At 38.8% G+C, this 22,998-nt stretch overlaps 1 protein-coding gene across 13 annotated transcripts in view; it reads left to right on the forward strand.

The window, feature by feature from the left end:
- Positions 1–22,644, forward strand: part of LDB2 (LIM domain binding 2) — a 216,322-nt gene extending 193,678 nt beyond the window's left edge. For 2 of the 13 annotated variants that reach the window (XM_061992165.1, XM_061992161.1), the window contains 3 exons: positions 10,980–11,103; positions 12,231–12,382; positions 21,365–22,644. In XM_061992165.1, the coding sequence (XP_061848149.1) occupies positions 10,980–11,103; positions 12,231–12,382; positions 21,365–21,595 (507 nt within the window). In that variant the 3' untranslated portion in view covers positions 21,596–22,644. The other 11 variants (XM_061992167.1, XM_061992166.1, XM_061992169.1 and 8 more) reach the window with 11 other exon arrangements.
- Positions 22,645–22,998: the final 354 nt, after the last annotated feature.

Here is a 22,998-nt window from a genome sequence, read left to right on the forward strand (position 1 = left end):
GCTTCCACTGTCTTTAAGGCAGCATTTGCTGTTTGCAGACCATGAAAACATTCCTAAACTTATTTCCAAGTTGTAATGCAGCTGCACACTAAAAACTGTCAGCATTCAAATGCAGTCCCTACACTCTCGATCTTTTTTATAAAGCTGTGATTTGTTTTGGATCAGCAGGAGTTTGAACAAGACAAACAACATACCGGATTCTGTCTGAACCTAAGGGAGCTGCCAGGGACACAGGTGAAGAGTGATAGTGGATGCATTTCATAGTCAAAATGAAAAGTGGCAAAACTGATAAGGTCTCATTGTTGCACAAATAGAAAAAGCTAACAGTTTGCATATCAGAAATATCAGGTGTTAGGATTTGACTCAGAACTGCTGAATAGCAGCCTGTTTGCTTTTGGAGAAACGGAGAGGAAGGAAATGTCATGCAGCAGCACCACACGTGATAGTGATGGGAGATGGCAAACAGGGAAATAGACCTTTCCGATGTTGTTTCCTAAAGATACTGTTTGGACTGGCTGTGATGGTGGATTAGTAAGGAATTCTGACTATTAAATTTCTCCACTTGGCAAAGAATAAGAGAGGAACAAACCTCTTCTGAAGTGCACAACAGTCTCCGAAGCCATACTTGTTTTGTTCTTAACTTGGTACCACGTAAGAAATAAAATTGGTGATTGTGTTAGAAGCAAAACAATAATAATGAAATGAGAATAAATTTTAAGCTCTATGATTTTTGAACTATCTGGAGAAAATCAAATTAAGAAAGCTTTCAAATGTCATGTGCTTTGCACCAGGCCACAGAAACATGGTGAGGTAAAACAACAGCTATTGGGTTTCTGTGTTCATTCATAACCTATAATTGCATGAAAAAAACCACCAGAGAGATTGGTTCACAGGACAAGTAAAAAATACTTAGTCCAAAGTACTTAGTTCCTTTTCTTCATTGCTAGGGACCAGCCTTAACCCCCATATAATGGTGAAAGTCCATCCAAATCCAGCATAGGCTGAAATCAATGAATCTGTTCCAATTTATATTAGAATTTAATTTTGTTGTGACAAGCTCTCTGGAATTGATACGCAGTGCAATACCAACTGCAGTATTAAAGGATCATATAATGCAGTCAGCATGATGCACTTTGCAATATAATTTAACATTAATGTTAAATTAAATTACAAAGATTAATTTTATGGACTCTCTTAAAATCATTTAAGAGCTTAATTCTGATCTGAGATGTGTAAGACACAAATCTTGCCTGTTGATCATTGAAAATACGATAGTTTTGAGAGCAGAATCACACAATATGATGGGCTGTATGAGACTTTGTTATAATCCGGGCTTGTGATTTGATTTATTGATCCTTTTCTGCAGTTATATTCTCTGCTCAAGGAAAAGGCTCAAGCAGGTCAACTTCACTGCAGAAAACATGAAATGATCTGTACACTTTGGATGAGGCCAGATTGTACCAGGAGATCCATAAGGAGAAGTTACATGGAGTTAGGACTTAGGTACTCAGATTCTGGGTTTTCATGACCTTCAGAACTAAGCCCATCAGGAGGAAGATGAGACTTCTGCAAGTCCTTTCATTTGCATTAGCTGAAAATACGTACAGCAACTGGATGCACTTTGCCTCTGCCATTGGGATTCTACGAATATCTACTTGTGTTATTGAAACCAACTGCCCTTTGCCTGATTCGTCCTCAGGGGAAAAGGAAAGGAACCAGATAACCTTCATTTTGGTGCAGGAAGTAGGAAGAGGCATGAGCCCAGATGGTGCAAACAATATTAAAAGGTCATAAGACTTGTGTGATGCCATGGAAGAAAGGGTTTTTAAAAACATCTACAGAGAGTAAATAGGAGAAAGGGAATTTACTGAAAGTACATTCCTTTAACAGCTGGGAAATGAGAGAAAGATTGAGTAATTTACAAAGTTCTTACAAAGAGTCAAAAAATATAAATCTATTAAAAAACAGTATTAAAACTTCAAAGAGAGAACCAAAAATGCAAACAATAGATCTCTTTTCTAACCCATAAACTATAGACCTAAGTAGAGAGATTAAGTAAAAGCACAAGGAAAGTAGAAAGGTCTGCTTTTTCAAAAAGCCCGAGGGGAGAGGGTTATCAAACAGTTACAGCAATGACTAGGAGGCCTAAAACATTTTTTTACTGCTTAAGGATATTATGAAACAGAATTCATTCCATCACATGATGTAATGATGAGCGTACTGCCAAAGAGATAACTAAATAAAGCAAATGTCAGTTGTCCCCACAAATGCAACTCCATGATGAGTACTTCCCCTCAGATGAAAAAAGGAGAGCACATCTGTCCAGTTTCAGACACCTGATGTCTCAAAGGTGCTTCACACCATTCATGACATGTAAACTGAAGATGGTGTTAAGACTGCTCATGTCCAGCATAAAAAACGCTTTGTTTGGTACAATATGAATGCTAAAGAGGCCCTGGACTGACGTTCTTCTCATGGGAGAGAGTGCTCAGCTGTCAGCAAAGCATTTCAGCAGCCGTTCTGGAAGAACAAGAACATTCACAGGAATGCTTTTCTGGTTACAGAAGTGTTGAACCCGGAGCCCTTTCACTAGTATGGGCACACTGCAGGGAATGAGGAACCTGAAGTCCCAAGTGAGATTCAGGGAAGGAGGGAGAAGGTTATTCATTGTAAAGGAGGCTGGATTCCTCGTAGACCAGGTACATGGATTTGGTGCTGTCACTGATGCCACGACATGAAAGGGCAGAATTAATGGCCATGAAAGGTAGCAAAGTTTTCATAAATCACCTGAATTGCTACAGAGTGCATGAAAAAGAGGTGAAAGCTGTTGGCTAGCCGATATGTTTTTTAAAAAAACGCAAGGAGAAAGAGAAAAAAACTTAAGTTGGGGTCCAGCACACTCACAAGAATTAGCTGCAGCACTGGTAATAGCTGTGCTGTGTCAAGAACTGCTTCTGTTTCCTACCCACCCATAGTATTTGCCTGGAAAAACACATTTTTTTTTAAGCATAGCCTTTCCTGAAATGAATACTGCTTCTTTCCATTCTCACTGTTGCTGGGAATTGAAATGGCTGCAGATATAGAGCAGTGTAAAAACATGATATGCTGTGTAGCTCGGAAGCAATTGAGCAGCTGAATACTGCATTATTGAGAAATCATTCGCTACCTCTGGGTGTTAGTGAGAAACTGGAGAGTCCTAGACTGGCATTCAGGGCAGAGCATAGGATGAATAAACATTACTGAGTGCTGAGTATTTACTAGTGAATCCAGCATGGAGCTTTAGTAGTTGCATGTCACCCCACTGCATCTTGCAGGGCTGGCGACACAGGAGCCGTGTGGCAGAATTGATCTTACACTGTTTCCTAAATAACCAAATTATCAATGAAATGAATGACATTTTGCTTAATGTGTAGTAGGCAATCTGCATGGTAAAACAGCCATATTTTCAAGTGACAACATGTGAGTGATATTTAAATATATATCAGTAGTCCTCAAGGCACTTGTAGATAGCTACATGAAATTGTTGTTTTCTTGTGTATACCTTATGGTTGCCAGATTGCCCCTGGCTTAGTATTTCCCCTCTTATTTAGTTGAGATAGGAATCTCTTCAGAACAAAGGGCTCAGTAGTTTGTAAAATATCTTTGTGTATCTCAGGCATTGTATAAATAATAAATAATAAAAAACTGTAGATGCTAACTGTCATTAATATTGTAAGGGTTAAGCTGGAAATTCTAATTCCTAGCTTCTTAGGTGATTGCAAGTATAAATATTTCTTGACTCAGCCTGGTGAATAGTCACAAAACATGGAACCTTCTCCAGTATGAGGTGATGGCTGTTAAGTATATGCCTGACCCAGTAAAACTCAGACTATGAAATTTGTCCCAGAATCTACTCTTGCTACAGCATTGTGCTTCAGAAACTTGTGCTGTGTTTTTTAAAGCTGACACAAAATATCCACTCCATATGGGTTTGGAGATGTACTTAAAATACCAGCCAAGTTCAAACTTGATGCAGTGCTGTCTTGCTGAGGCCTGAACTAGTCTCAAACGATGTCTCTGAAAAGAGCAATCCTGTGCATCTCAATAAGAATTTAAGTCAAAGCCTAAAGAAATATTTTTTACTAACAGTTTTAAAATCTTTTCATTGCTATCTGCTTAAATAAAATGTATTTGATTTAGGAGTAAATATAGTGAATGGGCCTATACCATATTTCCAAGCAGTTTTCTACCTCCTTCTGGATACCAAGAGCTCACATTGTTGGGATTTCAGGCTTCTTATACACTGCCAAATTAAAAACCTTTGGCACAGAAGGAACTGGAAATACGGAGAGAACAATAGTGACAGTAAAAAAGTCTGGGATTATTCTATGGTATTGGTCTGCCCTAAAGATCACCTAGGTTTTCACTAAAACAATGCTCTCGTCCAAACTGGTTTTTGAATAGTCAGGTTAAAACAACTACTTTTGTAATTTAAAACAAAGGGGTTACTGAATTTGCGATTGGTACGCTAACTACAACAAAATTCATCATTAATTTATTCCATATATCATAGAATCATAGAATGGTAGGGGTTGGAACGGACATTTAGAGATCATTTAGTCCAACCCCCCTGCAGAAGCAGGTTCACCTAAGTCAGGTCGTTACGTATGTTCCATACATAATGTTCCATATATATTGTACAATGAACATTTCTTATTAGTGTCTGCATCTCCACAGGAGTGAATGTACAGCAGCTCTTTGAAAAGTGAAAGCAGGTAACAAGACTAGTATGTTGAGTGATGGGAATCTCAAAGCTCCTTTTGGCTTAAAGTTCATCATGCAGAGAGGAGCATGGCTATAGTTGATTCATTGAAACGCACTGATGGAAGAGACTTGTATTTGACTTGACATACTGGGCAAGAGCTTAAAACAAAGCAAAAGCAATCCCCTCTAGAAAAACAAGTAGGTAAAAAAAACTCCACATATCTTTTTTTTTATTTATAAAAAAAACCCAAACATTCTCATTCATATCGCCATGTTTTTAATGGAAAACAAAGATCGTTTTTAAGATGAAAATGTTCTGTATGCACATGTGATTCTTAAAAAACATCAGCTATTTTGAGCAGTGAATTGCAAACCAGCCAGTGAAAGAAGCAGCAATATGTTCCTAGGAAATTTTCATTCCTCCCCTGTTCTGCAGAGGAATTATACTTACATTAATTTTGAAAAATGAGCATAAGCAGAGAAATTTAAACTCAGCCAATTGCCTTCCCTATTTCTAACTCCAAAGAATGAATTGTATTGAGGACTGCAGCAGCGCATTACTGTTTCAGTGACATACTTCTGGGGGTTCAAAGCCCTTGGACAAGGCTTCGATGCTGTTCATGGAAGTCAGACTTGCAGGTATAGCTCTTCCACAGGGCCTGAAAAAATACACATCATGTGCCCCCTTCCTCATTGCAGATCTATCATTAACTTATCATGGATCTCTGGATATATACATTTTTTTGGATTTCATAAAAAATATGCAGAGACTTTTCACTTCTTTTCAGAAATTCTGCCCCACTGAAATCAGTGGGACCTTTCCCAGGAAAACGCGTTGGGGACAGAATTTCACTGGCAACGTTAACTAGCAACATTCTCTCTAGAGTGCTATATAGGGTTTGCAGAGGTAAAACTGCATTTAAACACAGAAATAAAACATTGCTGTGTCCAGATTTGTTAGTTCATAACTCAGAATCTTTGTGGAGGATAAAAAATGAGCTCTAAACCAAACTTTGGAATCCCTTCAAGGCTGCTCAGAGTATTCCAGATATACCTTCACTGTCAACACCCTACCTGGAAGTTAGACAGTGAGTAATACTCCCAATTCTAATGTGAGGTGTTGGTCACTTTTAGGAAGGGTTGTAAATCGCTGTGATCTCTGACTATGAAACAATTCTGATAACTTTCAAGTGATTGATACAGATGTTTAACCAGGAGAAGTTTCAGGCATCAAAGAGTTAAAAACAAATTTCAGTAAAAGTTTGAGGAAGACTCTTTAGCAAGTTCTGTGCTGGTGTGACTCAGAAGAACTGATATCATCTTATCGTACATTAACATTTTAGTCATCTACATGATAATTTAAGTGTTTGTTGTGTTTAGTGAAACCTTTGCTTGTACAGTGAACTGTTATCTGGGGAAAGGTACAGGTCTCAAAACTTGCTTCTTGCGGTAAACGTTGGAACTCGTCAGCTGCCCAGCACTTACTGATCAGATACGTTCCCTGCTTTAAAGATACTGGCTGCTGGTCATGTCAGCCTCACCGCCTAGGTATCGCAACACTCCAGTTCTACTGAATTCTCTTTAAAATGCCAGCAGCATGGAAAGCCAGACTGAGAGGCTGCAGCTCTTTCTGCTCCCACCCAGAGTGGGGAGGAGAAGGCCGTTAGCCAGGCCAGCTCTGCCATCTGCAGCCCAGAGCTGGCAGGGCCTCAGTGCCTTCCATAGCTGCTCCAACCGCAGAAATGCTGGGGATGTGAGGTTGCACTGTAGAAGGTAATTGCTAATTAAATTAGCGATAGGGGACGTAAACCTATGGTGTGCAGAAGGAAGGTAAAAGAGAGCTTTCACACTAGTCTTTCTAATCTAACTTCACTAATCTTCACTGCTACCAGAATGAGCATCCTTTCTCAGAATAGAATAGAAACCTGGCTGTAGAACAAAAATCTTAAGACTAAAACCATTTTTGGTGTGACTAGAGTGATCTCAGAGCTGAATCTGACCTCTTACCTATGAAGGACGGTTTTGGCTCTGCTGGTAACTGAAGTATTACAGGAAATTACATGTGGATTCATATTCTGAGAACCCTCTAACTCCCATCTACAGTGCCTGCAGTACTTCTTCTTCCAAGTCCCTTCTTAAAACACAGTCTTTTGAAACTTAGAAATGCAAGTTACCTCAAAAAAAAAAAAAAAACTCAAAACCAAAACGAATCAAATCCTGCCAAATGTGTTTTACTAAAAAACAAAACAAAAAACATGCTTTATTATGTTCCCTGATTTCATTTCCCTCAACCCCAAGGGTATAACATTGCCATTTTCTCAGGTTGGAACTAAGCTCAGTAATTCATTAATTGTCCATAGGATACGTATGAAACTCTGGCAAAATCACTGACATGCTATACAGCATCAAAAGGCAGTCCCAGGCACCCACAAATAAAAACTTTTCATGCTAATGACTTCTCTGACTCTAAAGCTCTATGTTCATCTTTAGTGCTCACAACTACCTACAAAGAAACAGTGGTTCCGCAGTGATGGCTGGACATCATTGTGATGAGTTCAAATAAGATGACTGGAAACTGGTTCTAATAGTATTAGTTTACTAAGCATCATATGAAGTTCTTTCAGTATGTTTTAGTACTACAGAGGGAAAGTCTATAATCTATTCTGATACATATTCTTCAAAATATGTTTTAAAAGCTAAAGGAAGCATGATTTCTCTTTTAACTTTGTGCTTCATTCAGTTGACCACAAACTAATGACACTTTATTATGGTTGAAATGTTGGTTTGGAGCCTTGTGTCCTTCTGGGACAGCAAGAGCAATCAGATGGATCCAATCCAGGATAACCTAGGGCATTTCAACTGCCACTAGCCACCTGTGTGTGGGCAAATGAGTCCCACGTTTTCTGTAGTCTAAACCCAGAGCTCGGAAATGTCTAACTGTGTGTTGTCGAGCATTGCCATTAAAGTTTCTGGGTCCCTAGAAATGTAGATATTATTTCTGTGATCATACATTGTCACTGCACTGAAGTCTTTAAGTCTTTAAGGTATTTTCCTGGGTGACTGATTCTGAGCTGTGCAGAAAATGCTTGCAGAAGAGATCGGTTTTGTTGGTGTTCCAAATAATGTTATTATAGTACTATAGTAAAGATGGGTATGTTTTAATATTATCCAATGCTTGAAAAAAATGTTAACATTGATGTTTTGAAAAGGAATCTCACAGAGTGAGATTAGGTGATCTGTGGGGAATAGGCAGTCTAAGCCTCAGGCTTCTTCTATATGCCAATGTATGTAGGAGTATGTAAAACACTTTGTTAGCTTTGTTTTAAGAAGTCTCTGTGTAAAATGATGTAGTTAAACCGGCCTGCCAGTTACCCTGCTCACTAGCAGTTAAAGATGGCAAGTGATTTTGGCCAACTTAGCTCTTAAAGGCATCTTGTCTCCATGTTTTTAATTTAGCTCTTTGCAAAAACTGAGCACTGATTGTCACTGGCAGGTTCCTCAGACATAAGATAATTGGACCACAGTCGTTTCCTCTTTCATGGATTTGGTTTTGAGTCTCTTTAGATTTCAAGTATGTTATCAAAGGTCACTGAAAAAGATTGTGATATTTAATATCAATCATTCTTAATCCAGTTCGTTTTACATTTGCACCCAATTCATGTGAGCTAGAGGCATTTAAAATGGACTTGTCACTGTAGAGTGTGATGCCCTCCTACTACTCAGGCATCCTGAGCTGACCTTTTAATTTGCAGACTTTAGAGGGAGAAAATGGTTATGAATTCCCTAAAACCAGAATTGGAATTTACACAAAGTGCAAATACTTCCCAAATATCCAAAAGATGACACTGTCCTATGTCCCAGTGTAGAGACCCTGATGCTTGTCATTTTGAGTCCATGCATGTGAGATCAGTCAGCCATTGCAACATTTTGGGTTTGTATTCCATTTTAATCTTGTTTGTGAAGTGAAAGAGATTAGAGACAGGATTAGCCGTCAAGATATCTACAGGCAGCAGGGACTGCATAGTTCTCAGTGCACATTATGGTTAGTGCACAATAGGAAACATCTTTGCCAGATGATAAAGAAGAAACATTCTCTTTGTTGCCAACAATAAATATATACAGAGGAGTAAATGTGTCATGAATAAAATGTCCCTAAGGAAATCTTGGAAGACCCTATGTGTATATTTACATACTTTTAGTCCCAGCAGTAGTAGAGCTATGTGAGTGTAGTGCTCTGCCCAGGCTAACTGGTTTGTTAAGAATTAGAACAGCAATCTTTTTCATGCTAGTTACTATCTGCTTATAATGAGACAATTTAGGCAGCCTTGCCAGAAATCCAGACTTTTAAGAAACAAAGCGATGGTGTTGTCTATGATCACTAATCTCTCGTTTTCTGACACACACAAAACATGATCAAATGCCTGCAGGTTTCAGAATAAATTGAATAAAAACTCAAAATACAATACCCCTTTTGACAACATGCACTGGATCCTGCACATACTTTAGGACCCAGTTCTCTTAATTTTTGGTACAATGTTGAACCAGAAGAAAATCTGAACCCAAAGTGCACAATCTGATATCATCTCTCTGTCTATTAGATTACTTTGCAGATTTTTTTATCTTCAAAAATATATTTTAAAAGTCTGTGTAAGAAAAAAGTCAATGAGGCAACTGCAGATTCAATTTCTGCAGGTGAAAAAAATAATTCCTCATACTGAAGCTCTTCATTCTCCCTGCTGCTTTATGTTATCTCCATCTTAACTGCTGTTAATGAAAGGCTCATCAAAAAGCAGTGCCAATACACAATAATATTTAAATGCTGAATTAATCTCTTAGTCCTCATGGCAGCTCCCTTTCAGATGTTTTTCCCTCACACTTTGCATCTCCATTTATGTGAATAAGAGTAGGGTGCGCATGGGTAGAACGGAGCAAACACTGGTTGGCTGTGCAGCCCAGAGAGAAGAATTTGCCTCACATCTTCTATGTTTGTAAAAGAATGGAAGGAAAATATTGCCTGCTGAAGTAAATCCAAGATGCTCCTTCAGCAAGACTTGCTAAAATTATGTAAATAACTCAAGACTCAGCTTTAGTTATGCCATTCTGCAGTTGCTGTTCTAACTTCTAATAATTTGACCAACTTGTTGCCTTGCTTCTGTTGGTAAAAAAAAAAAAAGCCAAACCTTCAACCACTTTTCAATGCAGTTCTGCACATAGGCACCAGGTTTATCCTGTGCCAGCTATTTCCTTATCAATGTGCTCAGTTAGCAAGGAAGGAACCTTTTCCTCATATGTGCCAGCCTTACAAATTTCAGGTGGAATCTAGGGGTTAACCTGGATTTTTTCTGCTCATGTACGATGACCAAAAACCAAGGCTGCTGCAAGCAAGAGTAAGCTCTCAATTACATGTGTGCAATTCTGTAGTCTTCTGTGGTTTTGCGTAAGGTTTAACTGACTGGAAATGATTCTGTGGTGATAAACAGGAGGGAATAGAAACCAGCTCACTATGTTCTTTGTGCTAGATCTGCCATGCTAACAGGAGCAAAAAGCAGTGAACAGTGATTTTAACTATTAAGCAAACAGATAGAAAATATATTACTCTTTTAAAAAAGATGTTTGCTTGAAATTCCATGTTTTCAGAAATCTCTAGCTTTAACAGGATAGAGCGTTAAAGCTGCCAAGGAAATACAATGCTCCTCTTTCTCAGACGTCGTTCATGTGATGGGAAGAAAAAGTATAGTCTTCATAACAAGAATGAAATAAAATTAGTTGGATTATTTTCCATGCAATAGCATCATTGATCATTTATGAGAAGTCTTCATTGTGGAGTACAGAAGGTCAGAAGACCACTCTCTGTACATTTTGCTATATGGGAATGGTAACTCACTGTGGGTGTTTTATTGTTTATTAATTCAATCAGCTTTGTCAATCAAAGATGAAAATTTTCTGAGATCTCTGTAATCTGGAAGACCAGAATTGAGGTTTATCTGGGGTGGGGTTTTTTTTAATACTAAATATAGTAAACAGTAGTTTTCTTGATTCAGAGTTTTGATCCTACATTCCCAGTACAGATTAAACTGAGCTGTACGAAACATAGTCTGTTAGAAAGGATAAAAAAAAAAGACAAGAACATACTGGACTTGGCAGTGATAGTTTAATGGTTGGACACAGTCATCTTAAAGGTTTTTTCCAACCTAAATTATTCTATGAAAACATTTTATTCCAACTTTCTCTTCCAGTTGTGTGTAATACTGGAGCCAATGCAGGAACTGATGTCAAGACATAAAACTTACAATCTAAGTCCACGGGACTGCTTGAAGACATGCTTGTTTCAAAAATGGCAGAGAATGGTGGCCCCACCAGGTATGTTTAATTTCAGTATTTTACTTTTTTTATAGTTAAATTAATATAGAAACAATGGGAAAATTTCCTTACAAAGGAATTAGCACAGTTCTAATAGTAAGCCTGAAAACAGTTCTGTTGCTTTATGATTTCAGTCTGACCCATCTGATTTATAGATGTGCACGTTCCGATGGTTTCACTGTGACTAGGATATAATTTAGTACAAAAATATGTGTAGATGGAATGCAAAATGCCTACTGCTTCCATTAGAATTCATCGTTTGTGTAATTCAGCTTCCTGCTGTGACTCTGAAATTACAGCTACAATTCATAATTAATTGTCTTTGAGACTAATACAATGTTATTTACAGGCCTGGACCTAATCTCCTTCCTCTTACACCTCAAAATAATAATTCTCTCTTTTTTTCGGTTTATTAAAGATTTGTATATCTAAGACTATTCACATGGATGCTCATGCCAAATTTTGAGAAGTACAATTGCCCCTCTGTTCTTTGCCAATTTAAGTAAAGTTATGTAATTGTCCTGGTTTGGTCTAAGTTTGGAAGACTTGCAGAGAAAAGGCATGCAGCATGCTCTAACGTATTCTGTTGGGAGTGGTAGTTTTAAAGATGAAGGCATCAGAGGCAGAAGGAAGTCAAATCGTAGTTGCTTGTATGCTGCACCGATGGCAGCAGTATGGTCAAAAGCTGCCTTCAGCCTTTGCCTCTGGCTGCATCAGTTGAGGTTGTACCCTATATCAGAATAAGACTTGAATTTTTGTTTAGCACCGTTGCTTGCTGTGTGACCTTTAGCAAGTTACACAGCCACTTTGAGCATCATGATAGTTATCAACAATACTCCCGTTGGAAAAAAAATACTTTTAAATAACTTTTAATGCTGGGAGAATAAGCTTCATTAATTAGTCCATGTTACAAAAATTGAAAGCAGATGTCATTGGTTTGGGTCCACATATTGTTCTATGATTTGTATGTTAAATCTAATACTGCTACTACTACTAGCACCACTCCTAGTAAATGTAGAAATAAAAAACTAGATGAAAAAGTATTTCAGCATGTCTGCTTATGGATCATTGTAGTACACACTTTACAATATCTGCCATTTGCTTCCCTTCTTACCATTTTATTGCAGCAGAACCCACAAGACAACCGACAACCAAACGGAGAAAAAGGAAAAACTCTACCAGCAGCACTTCCAACAGCAGTGCTGGGAACAACGCAAATAGTACCAACAGCAAGAAAAAATCAGCTGCTGCAAACCTCAGTCTATCAAGTCAGGTACCTGTAAGTCTCACTTTCCTTTTAGGCCTGAATCGCTTATGGTGCTTTAATTCTTTCCTTGTGTTGTAAAGAAGGTGCATTCTTGAGCCTAAACTGTCACAAGCAAAAGATGATCTTGCACAGTGTGCTGTGGAAGCTGGGGAATTAGTGAAGAGATGTGCAGAAGCCATTCTGCAGTGCAGCTGTAATGAATGATCCTCAAGCAGGGATATCCTGAGGACCAGATGTGATTTTTTTTAAGGCCTGGGCCAGCTCCCCTTCTTGGCAGTGGGAGTCCTTCCACTGGTGGTGAGACTTAGATTGGACCTCATGTTTTTAGATATAGCACAAGTGTTGCAGACTTCAGTCTGCCAGGTGCTAACTGAGGATGAGTGCTTGTGGAACAGGACAGCCATACCCAAGCAGACCGCTGGCTGCTCACCGTTAGTGCCTTACATCTAAACACCAAAGTTATCTCTTTGAGGTTATAGAGGTTATCTCTTTTCCCAGCCACTCCACTTGCAGAGGGAAGGTTCCCTGGAATACAGATCTCAGCTTATCCACCCTGCTAGCTGAAAATGTTGACAGCCTAATTATAAGAGGAAATACCAAGTCATTTCCAGAATTGTATCTGCACTTTAATAATGTCTTGTTTATTGCCTTAGTCACAGTATAGGGGTCAGACCCCAAATCGGGACAAGGTGTGCCTTAGTCAATAAGGAGATAGCTTCTGCATTTTAAAACTAGAGAAATTAATTTGATATCATAGAGACTATAAAGTGTCTTCCTAAAGTATCTTGAGAATGATATGCTGGGATTTTTATTGCATTTCTGAACAGCAGATAGGAAAGGGCTAGGTCTCCTCTGAATCTTGACAAAGAACTTAGGCCTTCTGTTAGGACAAAGCAGGCACTTGCTAGGAAGCTTGAATACCCAGGTTTAAAAAAAGAGGAATGAAACACCAGTGAAATTAAATGAAGATTTTTGTTTAACAACCAATTCAGCAATCCACTGGGCTACAGGAACTTTGAGCTTCAGTACATTAAGCTCATATTTTCTCCTTGTCATATTAAAATTTTCACGTGGCTTGCATCCCTGGAGTCAGATTCTTTCCCTAATATAGGCATCTCTGGGTTTTTCTGGCAGCACAAAGCAGTCAGAAGGCCAGCTACCTGATCCCCTGGTGGCAGACACCACTCTGCCTCCCTGACTGTGTCTGCCAGAAAACCCCTTGGATCAATAATCAACCATATTTTAAAAAAATCCAGCAATTAGGTGCAAAACTGAGCAACCAGCTAGTTCCCTGCTGTCTTCAAGTTTAAAAGACAGTAGAATCACTTTATCTCAGCTACTCTTTGCCCTGAGTTCAGTTCAGTAGGACCAGAATCTGACCCCCTGCCTCTCTTCAGCCTGCTCTTCCCTGGAGAGACGACTTCTGTTGACTTCAGCGGTAGCCGTGTGTACTTGTGTGTTTGAGTGTAATTGAGCCCTCTGATAGTTACCTGTCACTCCCACTGATACTCAAGCTGACTTCAGGTACTGAAATGCTACTCCTGACAGATGAACTAGTCAAGGCTGCTCTTCCTGATGGAGATGATAGCTCTATGATTCTATGATTCTAGATGATAGTTGAGCATCTAAGACATAAATGGTGAAGTTTATCACAGTATGAAGGATGGACTTTTAGTCTCCATTGACTTTCAAGATGCTGCATAGTCAATAATTTTAAATATTATTTGCTTTCTATACCAGAGTAGCAAGATGGTCCAAACTCTTTTGTGTGGAGAATCAGGTTCCATTTTAGGATGCTTGCCCCATCCCTCTGCAAAGTGGGAAATGCTTCACTGTTTGATTTGACACATGAACAACTCTTCCCATCTTCCCCACAGCAAAGATAGCAAACCAGATGGAATTGGTGGTTGGGCAACCCTGTAGAGTAGATAGAACTCAAAATAATTTTAGCAGTAGGATATTTTGGTGTAAAACTATTCAACACTTTTCAGTTAAACAAAGAGATGTTACCATGTTTCTTCAAAATTATGCATTCTTTGAAGTGGGCCTTACTGCAGGCAAGCCACTGCTTGCTGAAGTTTGCTGCAACTAGCAGTAACTTTCTGTCTGTTTCTTTTTCCTAACTTTACCTTAAAGTAGTTAAATTCGGTAGTTAACATTTTATTTCACTTACATATGATAGAAGACAAGATATCTTCAAACAAAATTTGAAAGTTTTCAACTAACTTAAAGGTTAATTTGGCCATCGAGCTTTCTGTGAATGAGACTTTCCTACTTAGTGGAAAAAAACTCCTGAAATCATTCATTTTCAATGTTTTTAACATACATTTCCCCCCCCCTCATTATTAGAGAGGAGGAATGAAATCACTGCGTCTTCTGTCCAGATGACTCACATAACCAGAGCTAGTCTCAGTTCCATTTTTCCCATCCTCCTCTCTGAAGAAGCCCAACAATGAGCTCATATCCATAGCAAAACTTCATTAACATGATGTCATGTACTCCAGCTTTCTCCTTTTCTGCAGTGATTTCTTCACAGCCAGCAACCACTACAATAGAATCTAACTTCTGATTTCCTATCACTTATGCATCTATGCTGTTTTCTCTTTGATAGTAAATGAATCCTGGTTAGAGAATGTTTCCCCAGTCTCTGTTTAATGTAATATTTCTTGATTTGGGACATTAGTCATTATTCAGTTTTGCTCCTGTAGTAATGCTGTGTACACTGACAAATGTGTGGACTTACCATATACCTCATCCACATTTCTCACTCGCATCATTAACATCTGTTTTTTTAATGAGGTCTTCACATTTGGAGAGGGAAATGTTCCATGTTCAGGACAGGGACTGGACAGCAGCTGGAGTACTATCAACTGTGACAGAGCTTGAAACTTGAGAGAGACTTGTCATTTTTCCCATATTTCCCCTTTTTCCCTTCCAGATCTTCAGATTAAATACATGGGGCTAAGCAAACCTTGATCAATGAGGTGCAATAGTACTTGCTGCATACACATTCTTCTTCAGAAACAGGAGGTTGTGCCATTTCCTCTACCTGCGCCACTTTCTGATCAGTTCTTCGGGCAGGGACAGTGCTGACAACACAGAGCCAAGCCCAGAAAGTGAAATTACAGGATTGTCTTTCCATGCGTGGGCCAGGTTGGCACTGCACCCTGAAGTTCAGCTGCTGAAGACTAATCAGCCAGTATCATTTGATCTCTTGCTGTAAGTTTATTAGCACTTTGACTGTGCTGACATATCCTGATACATCTTTAATGATGTGGTGTCCAAAAGCATGAATGCCTCTTCCAGTGGGTGGGTGTGCTTCTTTCCTCTCATCAGCAATTTGAAAAGGGTCAATCTCAGTCTGTCCTTCATGTATCCATTTTGTATAGTTTCTCAACCTTGCTAAATCGAACACAGAGTTTGATCACTACTTGTACTGTTATACTCATTTTCGCTTGAAACGCTGGGAAGACCAGTGTTTTCTGTAATTCTGGTAGTTACTGGTTGCAGACCTTCAGCATCTCTTCTCAGTATGACTATTCCTGCCCGAGTCCCTTGTGTAACATCTTTTTGACATGTTAAATATTTCTCACATTCTTAAAACAAACATAGTTAGCCAGTGTGCCAACAGATTACACAGCATAAAGGGTTGGCCCATTACTTGTCCAGCGGTGCTTTTGACCTGATTCCTTTGAGTACTGAGACACCATACTGCAGTGGGTTGGAAGCAGAACCAAGTGCCACTAAAATGACTCCAATAGCACACATACAAAATCGTTTTTCTCACCAGAAGTGTTTTTTCTCTCAGGCTCTCATAGGCACAGGCTGTGCTTTCCACAAATGCATTGGCTTTTTTTAGTGCATCTAGAAAGTTGGCAGGACAAGGAGCCAGAAGCTGTAGTCCACTCAGCTGTCTTAGTCTCACCACTCATTCAAACTGTCCTTCGATTTTTTCATGTTCTTGATCATGGCTGATCTTTGGAAGAAATCTTAACCAGAAATGAGAAGCACCAATTTCCTCTGTAAAGAGTGAGCAAAGATGAGCAAGACTCCTTCTGCAAGGTTCATGGAAAACCTGCCTTTCTAATGTTAGCCTTCCTATGATTTCAAAGAAATTTGTTATCTAGTTTGGGTGTGTCATTGCCTTATCATTAGAAGAGTGATAATTTCCTCTAATATTGGAAGCTAGCTGCAGTGTTTTCCCAAGTCTTTGCTCATTTTTCAAGCCCCTTTACTGGCTGAAATGCTATTCCTTTGCATTTTGCATATTATTCTATTTCAATTAAAACTTTCTTGCAAGCTCAGGGCCTTATACATAGAACAGTGACTTGTATGTCATGATCTGTGGATTACCAAGAATGTACCAGATCATCAGAATGGGTCATTATCACTTAAATATTACTTTCTCTTAAGTTTAATCAAAACAGTGCACAGTGATCCATTTTCATCTGTTTGAGTCTGGAAATTCTACAGCAATGCACAACTCTTATAAACTCAGCTGTAGGCTGCTCTCAGTCATAACCATAGAAATTAATAGGTGGATTTTGCTCTACTTTACTAATGAAGATCCTGTTGAGAGTAACACTTTAACCATGAAGCCAGTGAAATATCATTTGTATTGGAAAGAATAAAGCATCACCACATGCTACCAAGTAAGTCAGATGTTCTTTGTTACATCCAGAGACTTAATTAGAGCCTCCTTGCACTCTTTAAGCAAGTTACATACTTCCATAATCTCTCTTTCTCTTGTAGTTCTCTGTAAGCTCCTCAAAAACCAAATCCATAAATAAACCTGCTAATGTGGAAGGAAGCAATAGAATCTCTTACGTGTTTCAAAGATGGGGTAGGTTTAGGTGGTTTGAAATGGATGTCGTAGTACCAGAGCTACGGTTCCAGGGCCAGATTAGTGTCAGAAATTACCTTGCGTCTCAGAACTGCAGTTCAGAACCAAAGATGTAGCTGTAAGGAGAAGAGAATGAACAAATTGGTTTCCACTTTTTGTACTTAAGGAAAATGATTCCAAACAAGACCAGAATGTCAGTTAACAGAGAGGACTATGATGAGATGTGAAAGATAGCCACTTTCCTCTAGAAAGCGTTTACTCTGAAATCTAATTAAAATATCAGTTCTGTTTCTGTAGATCATTTCAACACCAATGTCAGTCCAGTGTTTTTGTTTGGAAGCAGTGACCATTACAGATGTGGATAGCAATGGGGCTCTCAGTCATTAACAATTTTTGTGGCAGGGAGCTAAGAAATCGATTAGTAAAATAATTCACCACTAACACAATTCTGTAACAAGGAAGGAAGGAATGCAGGCAGGAGGAGATACCCATCTTCTTTTGCCTTAGCACTTAGAGGTATGCTGGCTACTAAAACTAATGCAACTTCAAGTCCTTGGAGTATTTGAACATACACTTGATACACTTGATAATTTGGGGGCTTTAAAAATTCTCTGGCTTGCAAAGCACTGTTTGTCTACTTCTGGGGACTGTGGCACCAGAGCTACAAACCAATCACTGTAACACAATGAATGGGGCTACATGTTAACAGCAGCAAAGACGTTAGGCATAGGGATGGGGAATTTTACAAGGGCCACCACACATTTTTACCTCCAGAGTCCAGTAAGACATTGTTTATCCATAGAATGTTCTTAAAAATCCAAAGTTTAAGAGCTTAGATACGTAATTGGGCATAGCAGAGCTAAACTTTGAGCCTAGGTATAAAAAAGATGAAGCCTGAGAAATGACTGGTCTGTTAAATAGAAGTGCTTGCATTTGAGTTGTTTATGAAGTGATCTTTGTGTATAGTTTATATGCATCAATTTAAGTTTGGATGGCAATTAGGGTATTTCAGGATGAAAAGTATGATATACATGAAAGCTGCTTTTGTGGTTATATTACGAAATAATACATTTCTATCACATAATGTAAAATATCCACTGCTTTATTTACCGTGCTTCACTGCAACCATATAGTAAAATATCGTGAGACATTCCTTGACCAAAAATGTTTCTAATCACAGCGTAAATTAATAAGATTGAGTGACTACAGTCTAAATCTTTTTTAAACTAATCTAGTCAAATATATGCTACCATAACTAGGCCAATAGCAGTGTGTGCTGCCATGCAAGAGACTAGGGTTTAATTCTTGGATTCTGCTTCTCACTCCATGAGCAGGAGCTAGGAGCACTCCAGAGCTGCAGCCTCAACCCTGGGAGGGATGGAGCCTTGTGTCATTCAACAGCAGTGACCCCCACTGGCCAATTTAAGGAGAAGCATTGAGGGGCTCTAAAAGGAGTCACTTCCAGTCCTCCTCAGAGGTTGGTGGTCATTGCACGGGATCTAGTGAGTGGAGATTCAATGGGGTGCACTTGGTGGGGTCTTCAGCTATCAGTCTGAGGAGCAGAATCCTCTCCGGGGAGGAACCAGCATGTGTGTTTCCTGAGATACTATTTTTGCCTGACATAATTATGAGTGGCAGGATTGTTAAGAATATCTATATTTATTTTCTTAAATGTCCTGTAACTAATGCTGTGATATCTATCTTTTAAATAGAATGAGGGAAAACTCCACTAACCTCAATATAATTGTAGTTTAATTCCCAGTGAGAAAGAGGGAGAAACTCAATAGCATGGAGAGAAATATAAGTGCAAACTGTCCTCTCAGTGGGTGTCATTATATTAAAGGAGTAATATTTGCAAAAAAGCTGAGAAATTAGAGATGGAAATACTTACAAGGTCATTGAGCATCTCCCCACTTGATGCACGAATGTTTCCTACTACAGCTTGAGATTTTTTTCCCAGCCCACTGTTAAGTGACCTGAGCAGCAAAGCTAGCACTGTTCCAGAGGGATCATTAATCCTCAGTCTGCTGTTACAGTCAGCAGCAACAGGAGTATTGTCTTAGCAGTGGGAGTTTACTTAATGTCATCATAGTGCCTTAGTTTACATCTCATCGGGTTGGCCTAAGGTGATCCTCTTCCTTTCAGCACTTGCAGCTATTAGGCGTATTCACCCCTCCCAATCGTTTGGTGGATGTAATACATGTGTAATTCTTTCCCATGGCCTCCCCAGTCAGCTGCTTTAGCCCCATACTTATTTTTGATGCACTTCTCTAAGTCTCATCCGAGTTACTGACCTCTTGCTGGTATGGTAGCGGGGAGAACTTGAGTTCCACACTCAAGAGCGCTGAAATAAGAGGAACCGTTGCCCCCTCGGTCTGTGTTTCAGCCACTGTGGTCCTTTTTGCCTGCCGTATCACACTGCACGCTCAAACCCAACTTGCTCTCCTCTGCCAGGTCTCTCTTGTTAATGCTCTTGCAATACAACAGGATCAGGTCTGGTGCAGCAGTGCACACTGTACATTGTCTGTTGTGTAGAGAGGAACAAAATAAATTAGAGTTGACTTTTTGTTATAAATACCTTTGTCTCTTTAACTCCTCTGTCGCAAAGCTGTGTGTGAGTTTTATTTAACCAAATATTTTACAGATATATGGAGTAACAAAATCTAGGCTTTGTAAAGAAGAAAACATGTAACAGTTTCCATCAACTCACAAATTTTTCACCTAGCTCGGGCTGAAAATATGATATAAATGTTCTTCTGTAGCATGTCAGCCTTTGCTGAGGGATATGGAGAAACAGTGTAAATACTTCTAGGCAATGATTTGTATTGTTTCATGGTGAAGGAATTACTTATCTGATTAAAGCGAAACAGTATTGAATGCAAACGTTTGTCTTCTGTTTGCTTTTTACAAATGCTTTTACATTTATAAGGAGGCACAGATCCTTTAAAATCCGAATCTGTTGTTCGCTAGGATTCTTGGAAGGGCTTGTTAAATCATCAGGTACAAAGCTTAGACAACTGGAACTACTGCACTTGTACCAAATGCTAGCTGATGCCCTGCCACCTGAGCTGCATGAAAAGATGCATCGCACAGGTTTCTTTAGCGGTCAGCACAGCAGCCTGGTTCTCCATTGAGCAGAGAGAACGAGCGAGCTCTCTGGCTTTGCACCTTTGCTTTTCAATCTCAAGTTTGCACCTTTCTATCCCATGCTGGCTAGGACTTTTTCAGCAAATGTGTGATGGACTACAGTAGGCGGTTTACTTGTTTTCATGGAAGGACAATTTGTACTTAAAGCAGTGATTAGATGAATTCCTTCTTTCTTGCATGCTTCGGGTTTTGATGACTACTAGCTTCATCAGTGTAATTATAATTAGCATTCTTCATCTTCCTTTTACGGTACCAGCTGGACAGATTGGTCCTCTTACTGCACAGATTGGCGGCAGGGTTGCCTACATGGAGTTAGGTGACAGGCACCATGAAATAACAGATGGTAAATTCAGGGCTTGTTGGCAATCAGCAGGTTTTTGCTAATGACTTAATTAGCTATGCAAATTGTCAAATCAGTGTGAACATTGTTTTTATCGAAAACTTTACCTAAATTAATTACCATAATTAAGTAGCAGAATGTCAAGCACATTGGATGCGTAAAAGGGCTTGGCTGTCTATGGAGAAGAGAGTTACCATCTTTATTAGAGTGCCGTGCTCCACGTTGGGGAAGTCTAAGGATAACAAATGTGGTTTCTTTTAAACTGCTCCTAAAATAAGCATATTCACCACATTGCAACTGAGGTGCATCCCGGTGCCTTTCCAAATCAAATGGCTCAGAAAAGAACTCCTGAAATATTCTGAACAGGAGTTTAAGGCAATTTCATAGTCTGTTTATTTCCTTAAAATCATGCACGTTTTTCAGTCTACCTGCTTTTTGAGATCCAGAGCCATGAGTATGTGATGCTAGAGAGATGTGTTACAGTTTTTCATTTAAATTAGAAATAAAATGTGAGCCTGTCTCCTGGTTCCTACTATGCAGGAACTTGTAACTGTTGTTCAAATGTCACAAAGTTAAGAGATGCCAGTTCTCTAACATAATTTTTTTAAGTTCATTTTTTCTCTCTCAAGGTTTCCATATAACAAATATTGGGTGCTGTTCACAGGATGTGATGGTGGTAGGAGAACCAACTCTGATGGGAGGCGAATTTGGGGATGAAGACGAAAGGCTTATCACTAGATTAGAGAATACACAGTATGATGCAGCAAATGGCATGGATGATGAAGAAGATTTCAACAATTCACCTGCACTGGGAAATAACAGCCCGTGGAACAGCAAACCTCCTGCTAACCAGGAGACTAAATCTGAAAACCCCACACCACAAGCTTCCCAATAGGTTATTCTGCAGCAGTACCCGCTGCAATGTATGTCAGTGGGTTATTAATTACTCTTTCACAGCATTCTTAAAAAAAACAAAAAGAAATTAAAATGGATGCAGCATCTATTTCTAAACTAAAGCTATCTGATTTTTTTTTTTTTTTTAGTTAGGGAAAACACTTGCATAAGCTTCCATATACATTTCTTGGAAGTAGTCACATGCAACATGATACTGGCACTGACCTCAATTAAAACAATTGAAAATTAAATAGCATCTCATGGCAAATTTCTGACAATGCATTTTATTGGAAGGGGTTGGTTTTTTCCTCATCAAACAATGGCCATATTTTAACAAGTCATCAGTGCTCAGGATCTCACTAACATAACTATGTAAAACTTTTTACAATTGTAATATATTTTCTGCTTTTCAACTTGCACCTGAAATTTCTTGTTTCAGACAAAAAAAAAAAATCAGCTTTCAAGGAAAAGTAATTTTGTTTTGTTTTACTTTTCTTTCATTGGTTAATCGTTTAAAGGATCCAGCATTGTTAATTTATGTTTAGCTGATGGCAGTAGATACTCTTTCCATCATTTAAAAAAAATGCTGAAACAAGAAATGTCTTTTTTTCATCGAAGACATGAGAAATATTTTTATGTGGAAAAAGACACCCAGTCCTATGAGAGTTTATGCTTTGTAAAATTGCTGTCGATCCAGATATTTTAAAGCCATGTAATCCATTAACTTTGTGGGCAGCTTAATAAATCTAAAACTTTTGTGTTTTTATTATTGTATCTGAGTTGGCTTTGTTGTTATTTCTTTTCATAGTATATTTCTTGTATAATATTTTTGTAAAGCCCTCAAAACATTTTTTGTTTTACTTTTTTTTTGATTGCAGTGTATTTATGTGAAACTTTATAAAAAGAAACTAATTTTTTCATTTACATATTAATATGTTCAACCCATCATGTAAAGACACAGTGAGTCAGTGTGTTATATAATACAACTGTATTTTATGTATGCTTTGCCAATAAGTGTGCCAATAAACTGTGTTAACAAACGTGCTCTTACACAGTGCATTTACAGTTCTTTGCATGCAAAAGACACGTGCTCGTGTGCAGGATCACCTGCTGGGAATTTTTGGAATGAATATTTCACTGAATTACAGTCTTTTTCCAGTGAAACGGGAAGCCTGTAGTTTAGGTGTGAATCACTTACAGCTCAATTTGGTTAGATGCTCTTTTTTTTACCATTAATGATGTGTAGCAGCACAGGTCAGTAGCAGCGGCACGAGTCGAGCACTAGGGAACGCAGGGCATCCAGCAAGCACACCTCCATCCTCAACTTTCCATCCCTCGCCTTCCAGGGCTAGAGCTTATCACAGCAGGGATTTCCACTCTACTGAATTCTGTCTGATAGTTTTA

Source organism: Colius striatus, chromosome 3 (genome assembly GCF_028858725.1).
Source record: "Colius striatus isolate bColStr4 chromosome 3, bColStr4.1.hap1, whole genome shotgun sequence".
Taxonomy (NCBI): domain Eukaryota; kingdom Metazoa; phylum Chordata; class Aves; order Coliiformes; family Coliidae; genus Colius; species Colius striatus.